At 43.3% G+C, this 12,985-nt stretch overlaps 1 protein-coding gene across 2 annotated transcripts in view; it reads left to right on the forward strand.

The window, feature by feature from the left end:
- Window positions 1-12,985, forward strand: part of SORCS1 (sortilin related VPS10 domain containing receptor 1) — a 618,971-nt gene that overhangs the window by 499,203 nt on the left and 106,783 nt on the right. For both annotated transcript variants that reach the window (XM_084841982.1, XM_084841983.1), the window contains exon 13: window positions 10,522-10,613. In XM_084841982.1, coding sequence (XP_084698108.1) covers window positions 10,522-10,613 — 92 coding nt within the window. The remainder of the gene's footprint in view (window positions 1-10,521; window positions 10,614-12,985) is intronic.

A 12,985-nucleotide genomic window follows, 5' to 3' on the forward strand; every position in this document is an offset into this window, starting at 1 on the left:
AATGGACTTCCACTTGCAGAATGGGAGATTCTGTTCCCATCTCCCACCCCCACCCGAGCCCACCATAGATCATAGATTATAGAATCATAGGGTTGGAAGAGGCCTACAAGACCTTCAAGTCCACCCCCCTGCTCGGTGCAGGAAGCCTGATACCCAAGTGGTCTCCCATCCAAGTACTAACCTGGGCTGACCCTGCTTAGCTTCTGAGATCAGGATCCTCAACTCTCTGGAGCAGATTTGGAGGGCATGCTGCTGGTGGCTGCAGGGGGAAGGGAGAATTTGATCCACTAGCAGTGCCCATTCCACTGGCGAAAGGACATTGGATACAACCAATGTCTTCTCCCTGTCCTGTAGTTGAGAACAGATAACTATGAGGAACAGATATCTTACCTCCAATGTTTTCCAAGCCTTCCACCACAGTCTCTTTTATTATCTTCATCATCATCATCATCTTCATCATCATCATCATCATCATCATCATCATCATCAACAACAACATTTCTATACTGCCCAATAGCCGGAGCTCTCTGAGCAGTTTACAAAGATTAAAAACATTAAAATTACAATAGACAGAGAATAAAAATCATTTACATAAGAAACACATGAACAGACAATATACACAAAAGAAACATATATCTAAAACAACTTCAAACAAACAAACTCAAAAACAAACAACCATAATCATAAGACATTCCAGGATCGATTAAACACTTATCATATACTGTCGAATGCGTGGGAGAAGAGAACGGTCTTAACCTGGTGCCGAAAAGATAACAATGTTGGCGCCAGGTGGGGAGATCATTCCATAATTTGGGGGCCACTACTGAAAAGGCCCTCTTCCTTGTCACTGTCTTCCGAGCTTCCCTGGGTGTAGGCAGCCGGAGGAGGGCCTTACATATTGAGTGTAGTATATGGGTAGGTTCGTGTCGGGAGAGGCGCTCCATCAGGTATTGTGGTCCCAAGCCATGTAAGGCTTTATAGGTTAAAACCAGCACCTTGAATCAGGCTCAGAAACATACAGGCAGCCAGTGTAAGTGGGCCAGAGTCGGTCTTACATGTCTGGACCTTCTGGTTCCCGTTAGCAATCTGGCTGCCGCATTTTGAACGAGCTGCAGTTTCCAAACCGTCTTCAAGGGCAGCCCCACATAGAGTGCATTGTAGCAATCTAACTTGGAGATTACCAGAGCATAGACAACTGAAGCCAGGTTATTCCTGTCCAGAGAGGGGTGTAGCTGGGTCACCAACCGAAGCTGGTAGAAGGCACTCCATGCCACTGAGGCCACCTGAGCCTCAAGTGACAAAGATGGCTCCAGGAGAACCCCCAAGCTACGAACCTGCTCCTTCAGGGGGGTGCAACCCCATCTAGAACTCTCCATCCAGTCAGAAGAACCACCCACGAACAGCATCTCAGTCTTGTCTGGATTGAGTTTCAATTTATTAGCCCTCATCCAGTCCATTGTCGCAGCTGGGTATTGGTTTAGCACATCTTTAACCTGTTGGTTTTTAAAAAAAGAAAGAAAGGCATATAAGGCATATCACCTATGTAATCATCCCTCTTCAAATGCTCTTGATCATGACCAAGTAGTAGAGTGGACATTTCTTGAGCATCTTCTTGGGCTTTGCGTGGCTTTGCTTGACATGTGTGCTAAGCCTCAGCCCCCTTTGGGGCAAGCAGAGGAGTGCTCATATATCGTTGATATTTCCCATATAAAAAGATGGTGGTGATTCAATCTGAATTTGTATGACCTAGCAGCAACCATCTTCCCCCAAGATTTCACTGCCTTTTACAAAAGCTAAGACTGAAAATCAAGTATTTTCTCAAGGCTGAACTGGAATCTCAGTCTAGGGCGGCCTGCTCCTGGACTAATACAATTCTAAACGTTGTCATTATCTATATTATATCAAATCCTATTATAATACTACCACATTCTTATCTTTTATAATAGTCTACAGCAGGTACTATGCAGTCTAAGTGCCTAAAGAAATACTTTGTTGTTGTTGTTGTTCAGTCGTTCAGTCGTGTCCGACTCTTCGTGACCCCATGGACCATAGCACGCCAGGCCTTCCTGTCCTGCGCTCTCTCCCGGAGCATGCTCAAGTTCATATTCATTGCATCCGTGATGCTATCTAGCCATCTCATCCTCTGCCGTCCCCTTCTCCTTTTGCCTTCAGTCTTTCCCAGCATCAGGGTCTTTTCCAGGGAGTTTTCTCTTCGCATTAGGTGGCCAAAATATTGGAGCTTCAGCTTCATTATCTGTCCTTCCAATGAGCAGTCAGGGTTGATTTCCTTTAGGATGGACTGATTTGACCTCCTTGCAGTCCAGGGGACTCGTAAGAGTCTTCTCCAGCACCACAGTTCGAAAGCATCAATTCTTCGGCGCTCAGCCTTCCTTATAGTCCAGCTCTCACAGCCATACATTACTACTGGGAAAACCATAGCTTTGATTAGACGGACCTTTGTCGGCAAGGTGATGTCTCTGCTTCTTACTATGCTGTCTAGGTTGGCCATAGCTTTCCTCCCAAGGAGCAAGCGTCTTTTAATTTCATGGCTACAGTCACCGTCTGCGGTGATCTTGGAGCCCAAGAAAGTAAAATCTGTCACTGCTTCCATTTCTTCCCCTTCTATATGCCAGGAAGTGATAGGGCCAGATGACATGATCTTAGTTTTTTTAATGTTGAGTTTCAAACCAGCTTTTGCACTCTCCTCTTTCACCCTCAACAAGAGGCTCTTGAGATCCTCTTCGCTTTCTGCCATTAGGGTGGTATCGTCTGCATATCGGAGGTTGTTGATAATTCTCCCGGCAATCTTAATTCCGACCTCTGATTCATCCAACCCGGCATTTCTCATGATGTACTCTGCATATAAGTTAAATAAGCAGGGTGACAATATGCAGCCTTGTCGTACTCCTTTCCCAATTTTGAACCAATCGGTTGTTCCATCTCTGGTTCTTACTGTTGCTTCTTGACCCTCGTACAGGTTTCTCAGGAGACAGGTAAGGTGGTCTGGTACTCCCATCACTTTAAGAATTTGCCACAGTTTGTTGTGATCCACACAATCAAAGGCTTTAGCGTAGTCAATGAAGCAGAAATAGACGTTTTTCTGGAATTCTCTTGCTTTCTCCATGATGCAGCGAATGTTGGCGATTTGATCTCTAGTTCCTCTGCCTCTTCGAAACCCAGCTTGTACTTCCGGTAGTTCTCGGTTCGCATACTGCTGAAGCCTAGCTTGTAGGATTTTGAGCATAACCTTGCTGGCATGTGAAATGAGCGCAATTGTGCGGTAGTTTGAACACTCTTTGGTGTTGCCCTTCTTTGGAATTGGAATGTAAACTGACCTTTTCCAGTCTTGTGGCCACTGTTGAGTGTTCCAGATTTGTTGGCATATTGAATGCAGCACTTTAACAGCATCATCTTTTAGGATTTTAAATAGCTCGGCTGGAATACTGTCATCTCCGCTAGCTTTGTTGTTACTAATGCTTCCTAAGGCCCACTTGACTTCACTCTCTAGGATGTCTGGCTCAAGTTCAGTGACCGCACTATCATGGCTATCAGGGACATTCAGATCTTTCCTGTATAGTTCTTCTGTGTATTCTTGCCACCTCTTCTTAATCTCATCTGCTTCTGTTAGGTCCCTGCCTTCTTTGTCCTTTATCATGCCCGTCTTTGCACAAAACGTTCCCTTGAGATCTCCAATTTTCTTGAAGAGATCTCTAGTCTTTCCCATTCTGTTGTTTTCCTCGATTTCTTTGCATTGTTCATTTAAGAAGGCCTTCTTGTCTCTCCTTGCTATTCTCTGGAACTCTGCATTCAGTTGGGTATATCTTCCCCTTTCTCCTTTGCTTTTCACTTCCCTTCTTTCGTGAGCTACTTGTAAAGCCTCATCAGACAGCCACTTGGCTTTCTTGCATTTCTTTTTCTTTGGGACGGATTTCGTTGCTGCCTCCTGAACAATGTTACGGACCTCCGTCCATAGTTCCTCAGGCACTCTGTCTATCAGGTCTAATCCCTGAAATCTATTCCTCACCTCCACTGTATATTCATCAGGGATATGATTTAGGTCATACCTGAACGGTTTAGTGGTTTTCCCTACGTTCTTCAATTTAAGCCGAAATTTTGTAAGAAGCAGCTCATGATCTGAGCCACAGTCAGCTCCAGGTCTTGTTTTGACTGACTGTATGGAGCTTCTCCATCTTTGGCTGCAAAGGACATAATCAATCTGATTTCGATATTGACCATCTGGTGACGTCCATGTGTAGAGTCGCCTCTTGTGCTGTTGGAAAAGAGTGTTTGCTATGATCAGCGTGTTCTCTTGGCAAAACTCTATTAGCTTTTGTCCTGCTTCATTTTGTACACCAAGGCCATGCCTGCCTGTTATCCCGGTGATTTCTTGACTTCCTACTTTAGCATTCCAATCCCCTATGATGAAGAGGACATCTTTTTTTGGTGTTAGTTCTAGAAGGTGTTGTAGGTCTTCATAGAACCGATCAACCTCAGCTTCTTCGGCCTCAGTGGTTGGGGCATAGACTTGAATTACTGTGATGTTGAATGGTTTGCCTTGGATTCGTACTGAGATCATTCTATCATTTTTAAGATTGTACCCCAGTACTGCTTTTCCCACCCTTTTGTTGACTATGAGTGCTACTCCATTTCTTCTAAGGGATTCTTGCCCACAATAGTAGATATGATGGTCACCTGAATTAAATTCGCCCATGCCTGTCCATTTTAGTTCGCTGATTCCCAAGATGTCGATGTTCAATCTTGCCATCTCATGTTTGACCACCTCCAGCTTACCTTGATTCATTGATCTGACATTCCAGGTTCCTAAACAATATTGTTCTTTACAGCATCGGATTTTCTTTTCACCGCCAGACACATCCACAGCTGAGTGTCCTTTCGGGTTTGGCCCAGCCGCTTCACTCTTTCTGGCGCTACTTGGAAATACCCTCTGCTCTTCCCCAGTAGCATATTGGACACCTTCCGACCTGAGGGGCTCATCTTCCGGCGTCATCTCTTTTAGCCTTGTGATACGTTCCATGGGGTTTTCTTGGCAAGAATACTGGAGTGGGTTGCCATTTCCTTCTCCAGTGGACCACATTTTGTCAGAACTCTCTGCCATGACCTGTCCGTCTTGGGTAGCCCTGCACGGCATAGCTTATGGCTTCACTGAGTTACGCAAGCCCCTTCGCCACAACAAGGCAGTGATCCATGAAGGGGAAAGAAATACTTACCTCTATTCTATTTAAATTCATTGCTTTTCTGTTTCTCTTGTTGATCCTTGCTCTTGTTCTTATTATTTTATGAGAATAGGAAAATGTCATTCACTGTTTACATGCTATTACTCTTGGTGAAATATCCTTATTAACTTATAATGAAAGTTATACCCTCACTCCTTGCTTATCAGAACCTTCAGAAAACATTGCAAATTCCAGCACAATCCAACAATATCAGTAAAATGGCTTGAAACAAAAACAGCTTCTAGAATGGCACATACATATTAATTAAAACAGTGCAGTTAGCAAAACAGTGAGATTAACAGTGCATTCCTGTGCATGACTACTCAGAAGTAAGTCCTATTGAGTTCAATGGGAATTACTCTCAGCCTAAGGCTTAAAATCCAAAGCACCCTTACTTGGGAGTAATTGTTATTAAACTCAGTGGGACATACTTCTGAGACTATGCACTGTTAAAATACAAGGCCAAGGTACTTCAGTCATATATACTAACAGCAAACTCAGCTCTCCATAGGCTGGTCCATATGTAGCTGGAACAACACCATCCATTATGTAGCCAAAACAGCAGTATCAGTAGGGTTGGGGGAACTCCAGGGTCTTCAAAAGTACAAAAAAGCTTTAGAAAGAAAACCTTTGGATGGGAGACCAAAACAGCCCAATGAGAACTAAGCATGCCCAATGGCCATGAAATGCTGATGGGGAAATGTTGGAGGGGGAAAAGGAAAACTAGGGGAGAGGGGCAATGGCATGAATTAGCCTGGAGGATGGCAGGGTTCCAGCAAGTCAGTCATGAATGGGAGCAGTCCACACTGCAACATTTTGTTGCAGATCCCAGGTGTACCTACCTAATTCACTAAATACTAAGACTGATGTAACATTTTTTTTGTCCGTGAAAAAAAGAAAGAAAACAGAATGCAAAATCCATATGGAAATTTGCAGGAATGGTCTGGGGGTTGTAAAACTTCTCACACACACAAAAGCCTGTGATGTTTTGTAATCTACTGTAATGTTTTCATTGATATTTCTCCATAGAGGGAAATGTTGTTGTTTTTTAATTTGCCCAAATAAATAGTGTGCCATTTCTGGCAGATGCTCAGATTTCATGAGCACACAGAGAAAAAGCACTCCACAGTATAAATAGCCTTCAAGAACACTATTGTGGCCAAAAAATCTGGAAAAACATACATTCTGGCATCAGACACCGTGGTTGATGGATTGGTTTTGGATTAGCGAGAAGCCCGAGTCCAATCTGATTTTAAATGCAAGCACAAAAGGGCAGACCCAGGCCAGTAAAGAGCCCTTCAACCCTGCTGGCTGCAGCAGTGTTGTGATCACTGTACAGCCAGAGGTTAGAGTCTGTGGTCAGCATCCAAATTAGGCCTGCCCTGTCCACATGACCCATGATCAAAGGTGGTGAAAATGGCACAAGGGGCAGATTTCACATCAAGAAAGCCTCTGAATCCAGAGAAGCCCTAGGCACTATAATGCAGCCTTCCCCAGCCTTGTGCCCTCCAGATACTTCAATTCCCATCAGCCGCAGCCAGCATGGTCAGTTGTCAAGTATGCCAGGGGTCATAGTCCAAAACATATGGACAGCACCAGCTTGGGAAAGGCTGCTCTAATGCATGCCTGGCGTGTCCAGAGTAGGGCTGAGCAAATACATCTGTTTCACTTTCTATAACATTTCCATCTTTTCATGCACATGTTTGTTCCATTCTGTTTCTGCATCAGTATGCAAATGCTTTTTTTAAAAAAAGTTCGCACAAAAATTGGCATGCATTTTTGTATGCAGTTTCCCCCAAATATATGCATTCTAAACGATTTCCTCCCAATATATGCATTTTCAGCATTTTCCCTAATACACACATTTTGTAAGCAATTTTCTCCAGGGTATACATTTTGTAGGCATATTTTAAAATCTGTAAACTGCATCACAAAATTTGGAGAAGTGCGAACATGAAATAATTGCGTTATTTTTCATGCATTAGTTTCAGGAAGAGTGAATTAGGTCAAACCAATTTCACCCCCATTCCTACTCCAGAGTACTTCGGCATGGTGTGTAGCATAGTAGCATTTAGGGCCAATGTGGAGCCTGACAACTTGTTTCTCTCCATGATGCTCACTACAACCATGACATCAAGGAGTGATCCAAAGATAGTGGGGATATATTGGGGTGTGACCTTGAATTGAAAGGCTATGGCAGTCTTTTGACTTCAGTGATTTGTGGGTAGGAAAATAAAACTAACAAACATCAAACAATCCAGTTTGCAGGAATCCCATCTACAGCTTTCTCATGTCTCTTTAGACCAGGAGGTTATGAACCAGAGGTCAATAATAGGTACAATAAATATGACTAGGGAGTCAATCCATTTGCATCTTAGGGTACTTCCAGATGAGGTTTTTCATGTGCAACCCCCGGCCTCATTCATAGAATTTTATGGAGATTCCAGATAATGTCATCTTCAGCCTTTAACTCTCCTATGTTTTCCCACCACCTGTTCCATCTTTTCTCTTACCACAGAAAGGAAGAATAGTTGCACAATGCTATTCTCATTGGTAACACTAGGAATCCTCCATCTCTAAGCACCTGTAATTAGAGTTCACATAGATTTCAGTAGGACGAGTCTTCAGGAATAAGTGCTTCTAAATTACAGTTTTAAAATATCAGTTTATCACTAATCACTCATAAGGAAAACAAGCTTCAGTTCATGTTACATGAAACTAAAAATGATGGTTACCAAACAAATGTTTTCTTCTCACCACTCTTTGTTTTCCTGCCTGTTAAGTTAATAGCATATCCATTACATTGAGTACAAGCATTTAATGAGCTTTGGCAATCAGGTAATAGGATGGACAACAAAATGCATGGTTGTTGCACATCAGTAAATATGTTTTTAGTAAGTAGTTGGCATTTAATTAACAAGCAATAACTATCCCCATAAAGTGGGATCAAGTACACACTTAACTGGAATTAACAAAGCAAGAGTAAGTGCTTTTATACATAAAATGGTGAGGGTCACTGCCAGTACACTTGACTCTAAATGTAAATTTAGATGTGTTTATGGTTACTAATTAAAATATACAATTATATTTGGGAGAAAATGGTTCCTGACAATCGAATTGTTATCTGTGGTGGGCAAGGAACACTGAGCTGGAGAAAAGTAGACTGTAATCCTATATCATTTACACAAACACCACAGGGATTAGCATGTTATTCCTCTTCAAGAAGAGTCCATATTTTTTGTTACAAATAGTATCATTTTAAAGTGTTTTGACTATGTTCCTTAAACAAAGGAACTGCTGGCAGTGAATGTGATGATGTCAGTGACTTAGGGTGCAATCCTATGCAGGTTTAGACAGAAAAAAGCCCTACAACTCCCAGCATTCCTCAGCCAACATGGCTGGCTGGGGAATTCTGGGGGTTATAGGACTATTTTCTGTCTAAACCTGCATAGGATTGCACCCTTAGACCTCCTTTGCACACACCTGTTATAAGACCATTTCTAGGGTGCCTTTTGGCCTTTAACACAAGTGTATAAATTAAAGTTTCAATCATGCAGTCAAAGGCCATTTAAAAGTCAGGAACATTTTTTAAAGTACTGCCCGCCCAAAACCTGTCAGAAGTGGGGCCAGTCTAAGAGCCAAAAGAGACATTACTTTAAATTTGTGTCTATCAGCTACATCGTTTTTTCAGTTTTGCTCTAGAGTAGGCACATGGGCACCAATCTGGATCAGGACCCTAGTGTGGTTTTGCGGGGGTAATAGCTGCTGCATTTTGTACTAGCTACAGGTTCTTAGCATTCTTCAAGGGCAGCCCCCTGTAGAGCGTGTTGCAGTAATCTAATCTGGAGGTGAGTAGAGCATGCGTCACTATGGCCAGATTGCAACAAAATCCTGCAGAACTGTTTATGCTCAGTGCTTCTATGTGTGATGTATTGCACTCTAGCTGGTATATAGTAGAACAAAGCCATTTGTTGGCCCAGGAAGTACTTTACTGATATGATTGTAGAACTGTGAGTAAAGAGCTTCCTATTTCTTCAAATATTGGACGGCAACATGTCCCAGTTTCATCCGGAAGCACCATAAACTCACTGTAAACTCACTGTAAATCTGAAATCTATTTTATTCCATAGCAGCTGGTTTAAGAGGCTGTAGGGGCCAAAACTGAAGGATGGGGAGGAAGAAGCCTTGTGGGTCCTCCATGAGGAATTAGCTTCTCTGTCCTTCAGGTTTTGCTCCTATAGCCTCCTAATTCTGCATCGGAGTTCCAGCTACCTGCGCTTGAGAGTTGTAGAATATGGAACCACTTCACTTTTTCTTTTTATTACACAGCTGGGGCTTTCATGTAAGCAAAGGCATGTGCACTGTTTTGTGTGAAGAACACACACATCCCTGTTTTCCTACTTGTACTTCATTTGGAAAGCCACAAATGGGCTTCCCACTTCCCACAGTGGGGATCCCCTTAAAGGATCGGGCGGGGCGGATGTTGCAACAAGGCTGAGCCCATCTTGGAGGCTGGCAAGCCTGCAACACATCCAGGGCTAAGATGGATGTGGGGGGCGCAAGACTCCTGCTCCCCGCACCTACATATCCAGTAGGCAGGGTGGAGGTATCAGCCAGCAGGTGGGGTGCCCGATGGCTGCCCTACGCCCCCAGCAAATTTATTCAAGTTATAACCAATAAAGTTGTGGCCAGTTGTGTACCGATTCAAGTCTTGGCATTATTTATTGCTCCCCCTTCCTTCCTCTGCACTCCATCTGCTCTGTCTGCACAATTCAGTCTCTAGCAATAGGCAGCTATGCTACAATTTGCAGAGGGGATGGAAAAGAAATGTAGGTCTCGGCTTATACATTTTTTCATAAGTGTTTTTACTAGTTCCACTGCACGGATAGATACTGAAAAAGAATAGCAAAGAGAATCTCTTTAAATATTTGAACCAGCACTTCAGGAAATTAATATTTTGCTGTGTTTGCTCAGTGTATACCTGCAAAATGAAGGGTTCTTTCTCTCTTTTTGCCTTCAGTGAACCTCTCTAATCAGTGAAATGACACCTTGATCATTCTCATTTCTAAAGCTATGCTTGGCTTGTGGGACAGTGAGACATATTTTGGTGGGAGGTGGGCAAAATTACATTACACTAAAGTTTGACTGGGTGGCAAGATTGTTTTCGGACTTTATGTTCTAATAAATATCTCTTACAAAAGAAACCTGTCACCACCTGGGCTGGTTTTAGAACTGTGACCCACATGGAGAAGAGTTACACTTTGTATCTTTTTATGTATTCCTCCAGATCTTTGAAGAGGAACACAGCGTTCTTTATCTGGATCAAGGTGGGGTTTTGGTTGCCATGAAACATACATCTCTGCCTATCAGACATCTCTGGTAATTACTGTGACTTCTCTGATCTCATTAGTCATGGAGTCCTTCATTATATATTACACGCCACTGGTAGTTGGGCCATGACTAAATATTTTAACTAAGTGCCAGGACATGCCAATTAAGAAATGTGCTTCCTTTTTTAATCGCACTAAAGCAATGTTTGCAGTTTCACACATAAGTTCAGCAGCAGAAGAAGCCCTTCAGTGGCTATACTGCCATTCAGTTAGTATCCACGAGCTTCACTGTTTTACTCCACCTGAGTAAATCCTTGAATTAAAAAATAATAATTTACACTGGAGCCACAAACCATTCCATGCTGGACATGTTCTTAATCTGACACACACATTTCCATAGGTGTTCTGTACACACAAGCATTCACGTCAATGCTGCACCTCACACATACCCCCCCCGCACACACACCATTGGATGCATTTGTTGCTAATATTATAGTAATATTTCATCCTTCCTCCCAAGACTGTCAACATGATCTTCTGGGCCCATTGGTCTCCTCTGTGGATTATATTATCCCTGGCCACATGACTGCCCCTCTGAGTTCTATTCCCCCACAGCTTGACTGTGTTCATGCATCCCCATGTCACCCTGGTCAGTCAATGCCAATAAAAAAAGAAAAAACTAGGTATGGGATACCTTCCTGCTAGGGATGTCAGAGAATTTCTCCACGAATCTCGGGGAGGCCGAATGCCAGCGCATTCGGCCCCCTGAAATTGGTGGAGAAACGGTCTGCCCCCCCGCCCCCCGGGACAGGACTTACCTTGTGCGAATGTCCCTGGCAGCGGCTCCGGCGGCGGTTCGGCAGCAGTTCGGCAGCGGCAGTGGCGGCGGCCGGTCTTCCAACCGGCTGCCGCCGCCGCCATTTCCAAGTTAAAAAACAAAACAAAAAACGTGATAGACTACGTAAAGATTTACGTAGCCTATCATGGCTGGATTTTTAAAAAACACCGTGATAGGCTACGTAAATGTTTACGTAGCCTATCACAGCTGAGTTAAAAAAACAAAACAAAAACCGCGCGTACGCAAATGGCGGTGCCCATGGGCACCGCCATTTGCGTTCCTTATTTTGGCATGTGTAGTCTACGTAAACATTTATGTAGACTACGGCGAAAATAAGGGGAACACTATTTGCGTTCCCCTTATTTTCGCCGTAGTCTACGTAAATGTTTACGTAGACTACACGTGCCAAAATAAGGAATGCAAATGGCGGCGCCCATGGGCACTGCCATTTGCGTACGCGCGGTTTTTTGTTTTTGTTTTAACTCAGCCGTGATAGGCTACGTAAACATTTACGTAGCCTATCACAGCTGACTGCAGGGATGCAAACGGCGGCGGCTACGGCTGCCGCCATTTGCATCCCAGCCAGCCAGGATTCGCGGTGGGAGGGATGGGGCGCCTCCCCCCTGGCCAGAATTTTTGGGGGGAGGGATGGGGCACCTCCCCCCCGGCCAGAATTTCAGGGGGAGGGACGGAGCGCCTCCCCCCCACCGCGAATCAAGCTTCGGGTTCAGGTAAGGGACTTTCGTACATCCCTACTTCCTGCACATTTTGTGCAATAATTCAGATGTTAGTGTCTAACTTTGTCCTTTTAGAACATCGCCACCAGCATCTCAGTATACAAGATACTAAAAATACAGACAAAGAACCACAGTTTACTCTATGCAGATTAAAAACTGCCCCAAATATCATGTGACTCCAGGTGTGAACAGATTTCTCCATACATTAATGATTTGGGTTGTTACTGGAATTGGTTACTGAAATCGAGGTTGTTGCCATAATAATACAAATTTTGCTTACAGGATTTGCCTGGACATATTTGAATAGTTTTGGCTGATGCAACTTTAGGATCAGGGGGCATTTAAAGTTCTTTTAGAGATATTCATTTATCCATGGTAACAAACTGATGGACATCAATACATCCTAGTTTGCAAGATATGTGCAAAATAGCCTTTTGACAACCCCTTTTCCCAGGGTGTAAGATCATGTCACCTTTGCATCACCCCTACACACATTCCACTCCCCTACATCATCCCTTACCCCTGTTATCACCTTTTACTTGCATCGCATGCCTTATCTCTGCCATCTGAAAATATGAGTTGATACTATAAGATTTTATTGTGTTTTATTGGTTTTGTACCCCACTTTGGGATATTTTATAATGAAAAGTGGATCATAAATTAAACCTATTGTGCAGGATTTGACAAGGCATCTTCATATGGAAAACATTCCAAATACTAAATACTTTTCTTTTCCTTTATTTACCTCTATTTAATTTTTTCTAGCACCTTTGAGGTGGGGCTACTTGTTGAACTGTGCTATGATCTCCTCTGTATCTTTCCATCCCTTACTCAATAATTCCTGAT

This window comes from Heloderma suspectum, chromosome 3, assembly GCF_057233095.1.
Source record: "Heloderma suspectum isolate Gila_16-S chromosome 3, 16-S_ref, whole genome shotgun sequence".
Classification (NCBI taxonomy): domain Eukaryota; kingdom Metazoa; phylum Chordata; class Lepidosauria; order Squamata; family Helodermatidae; genus Heloderma; species Heloderma suspectum.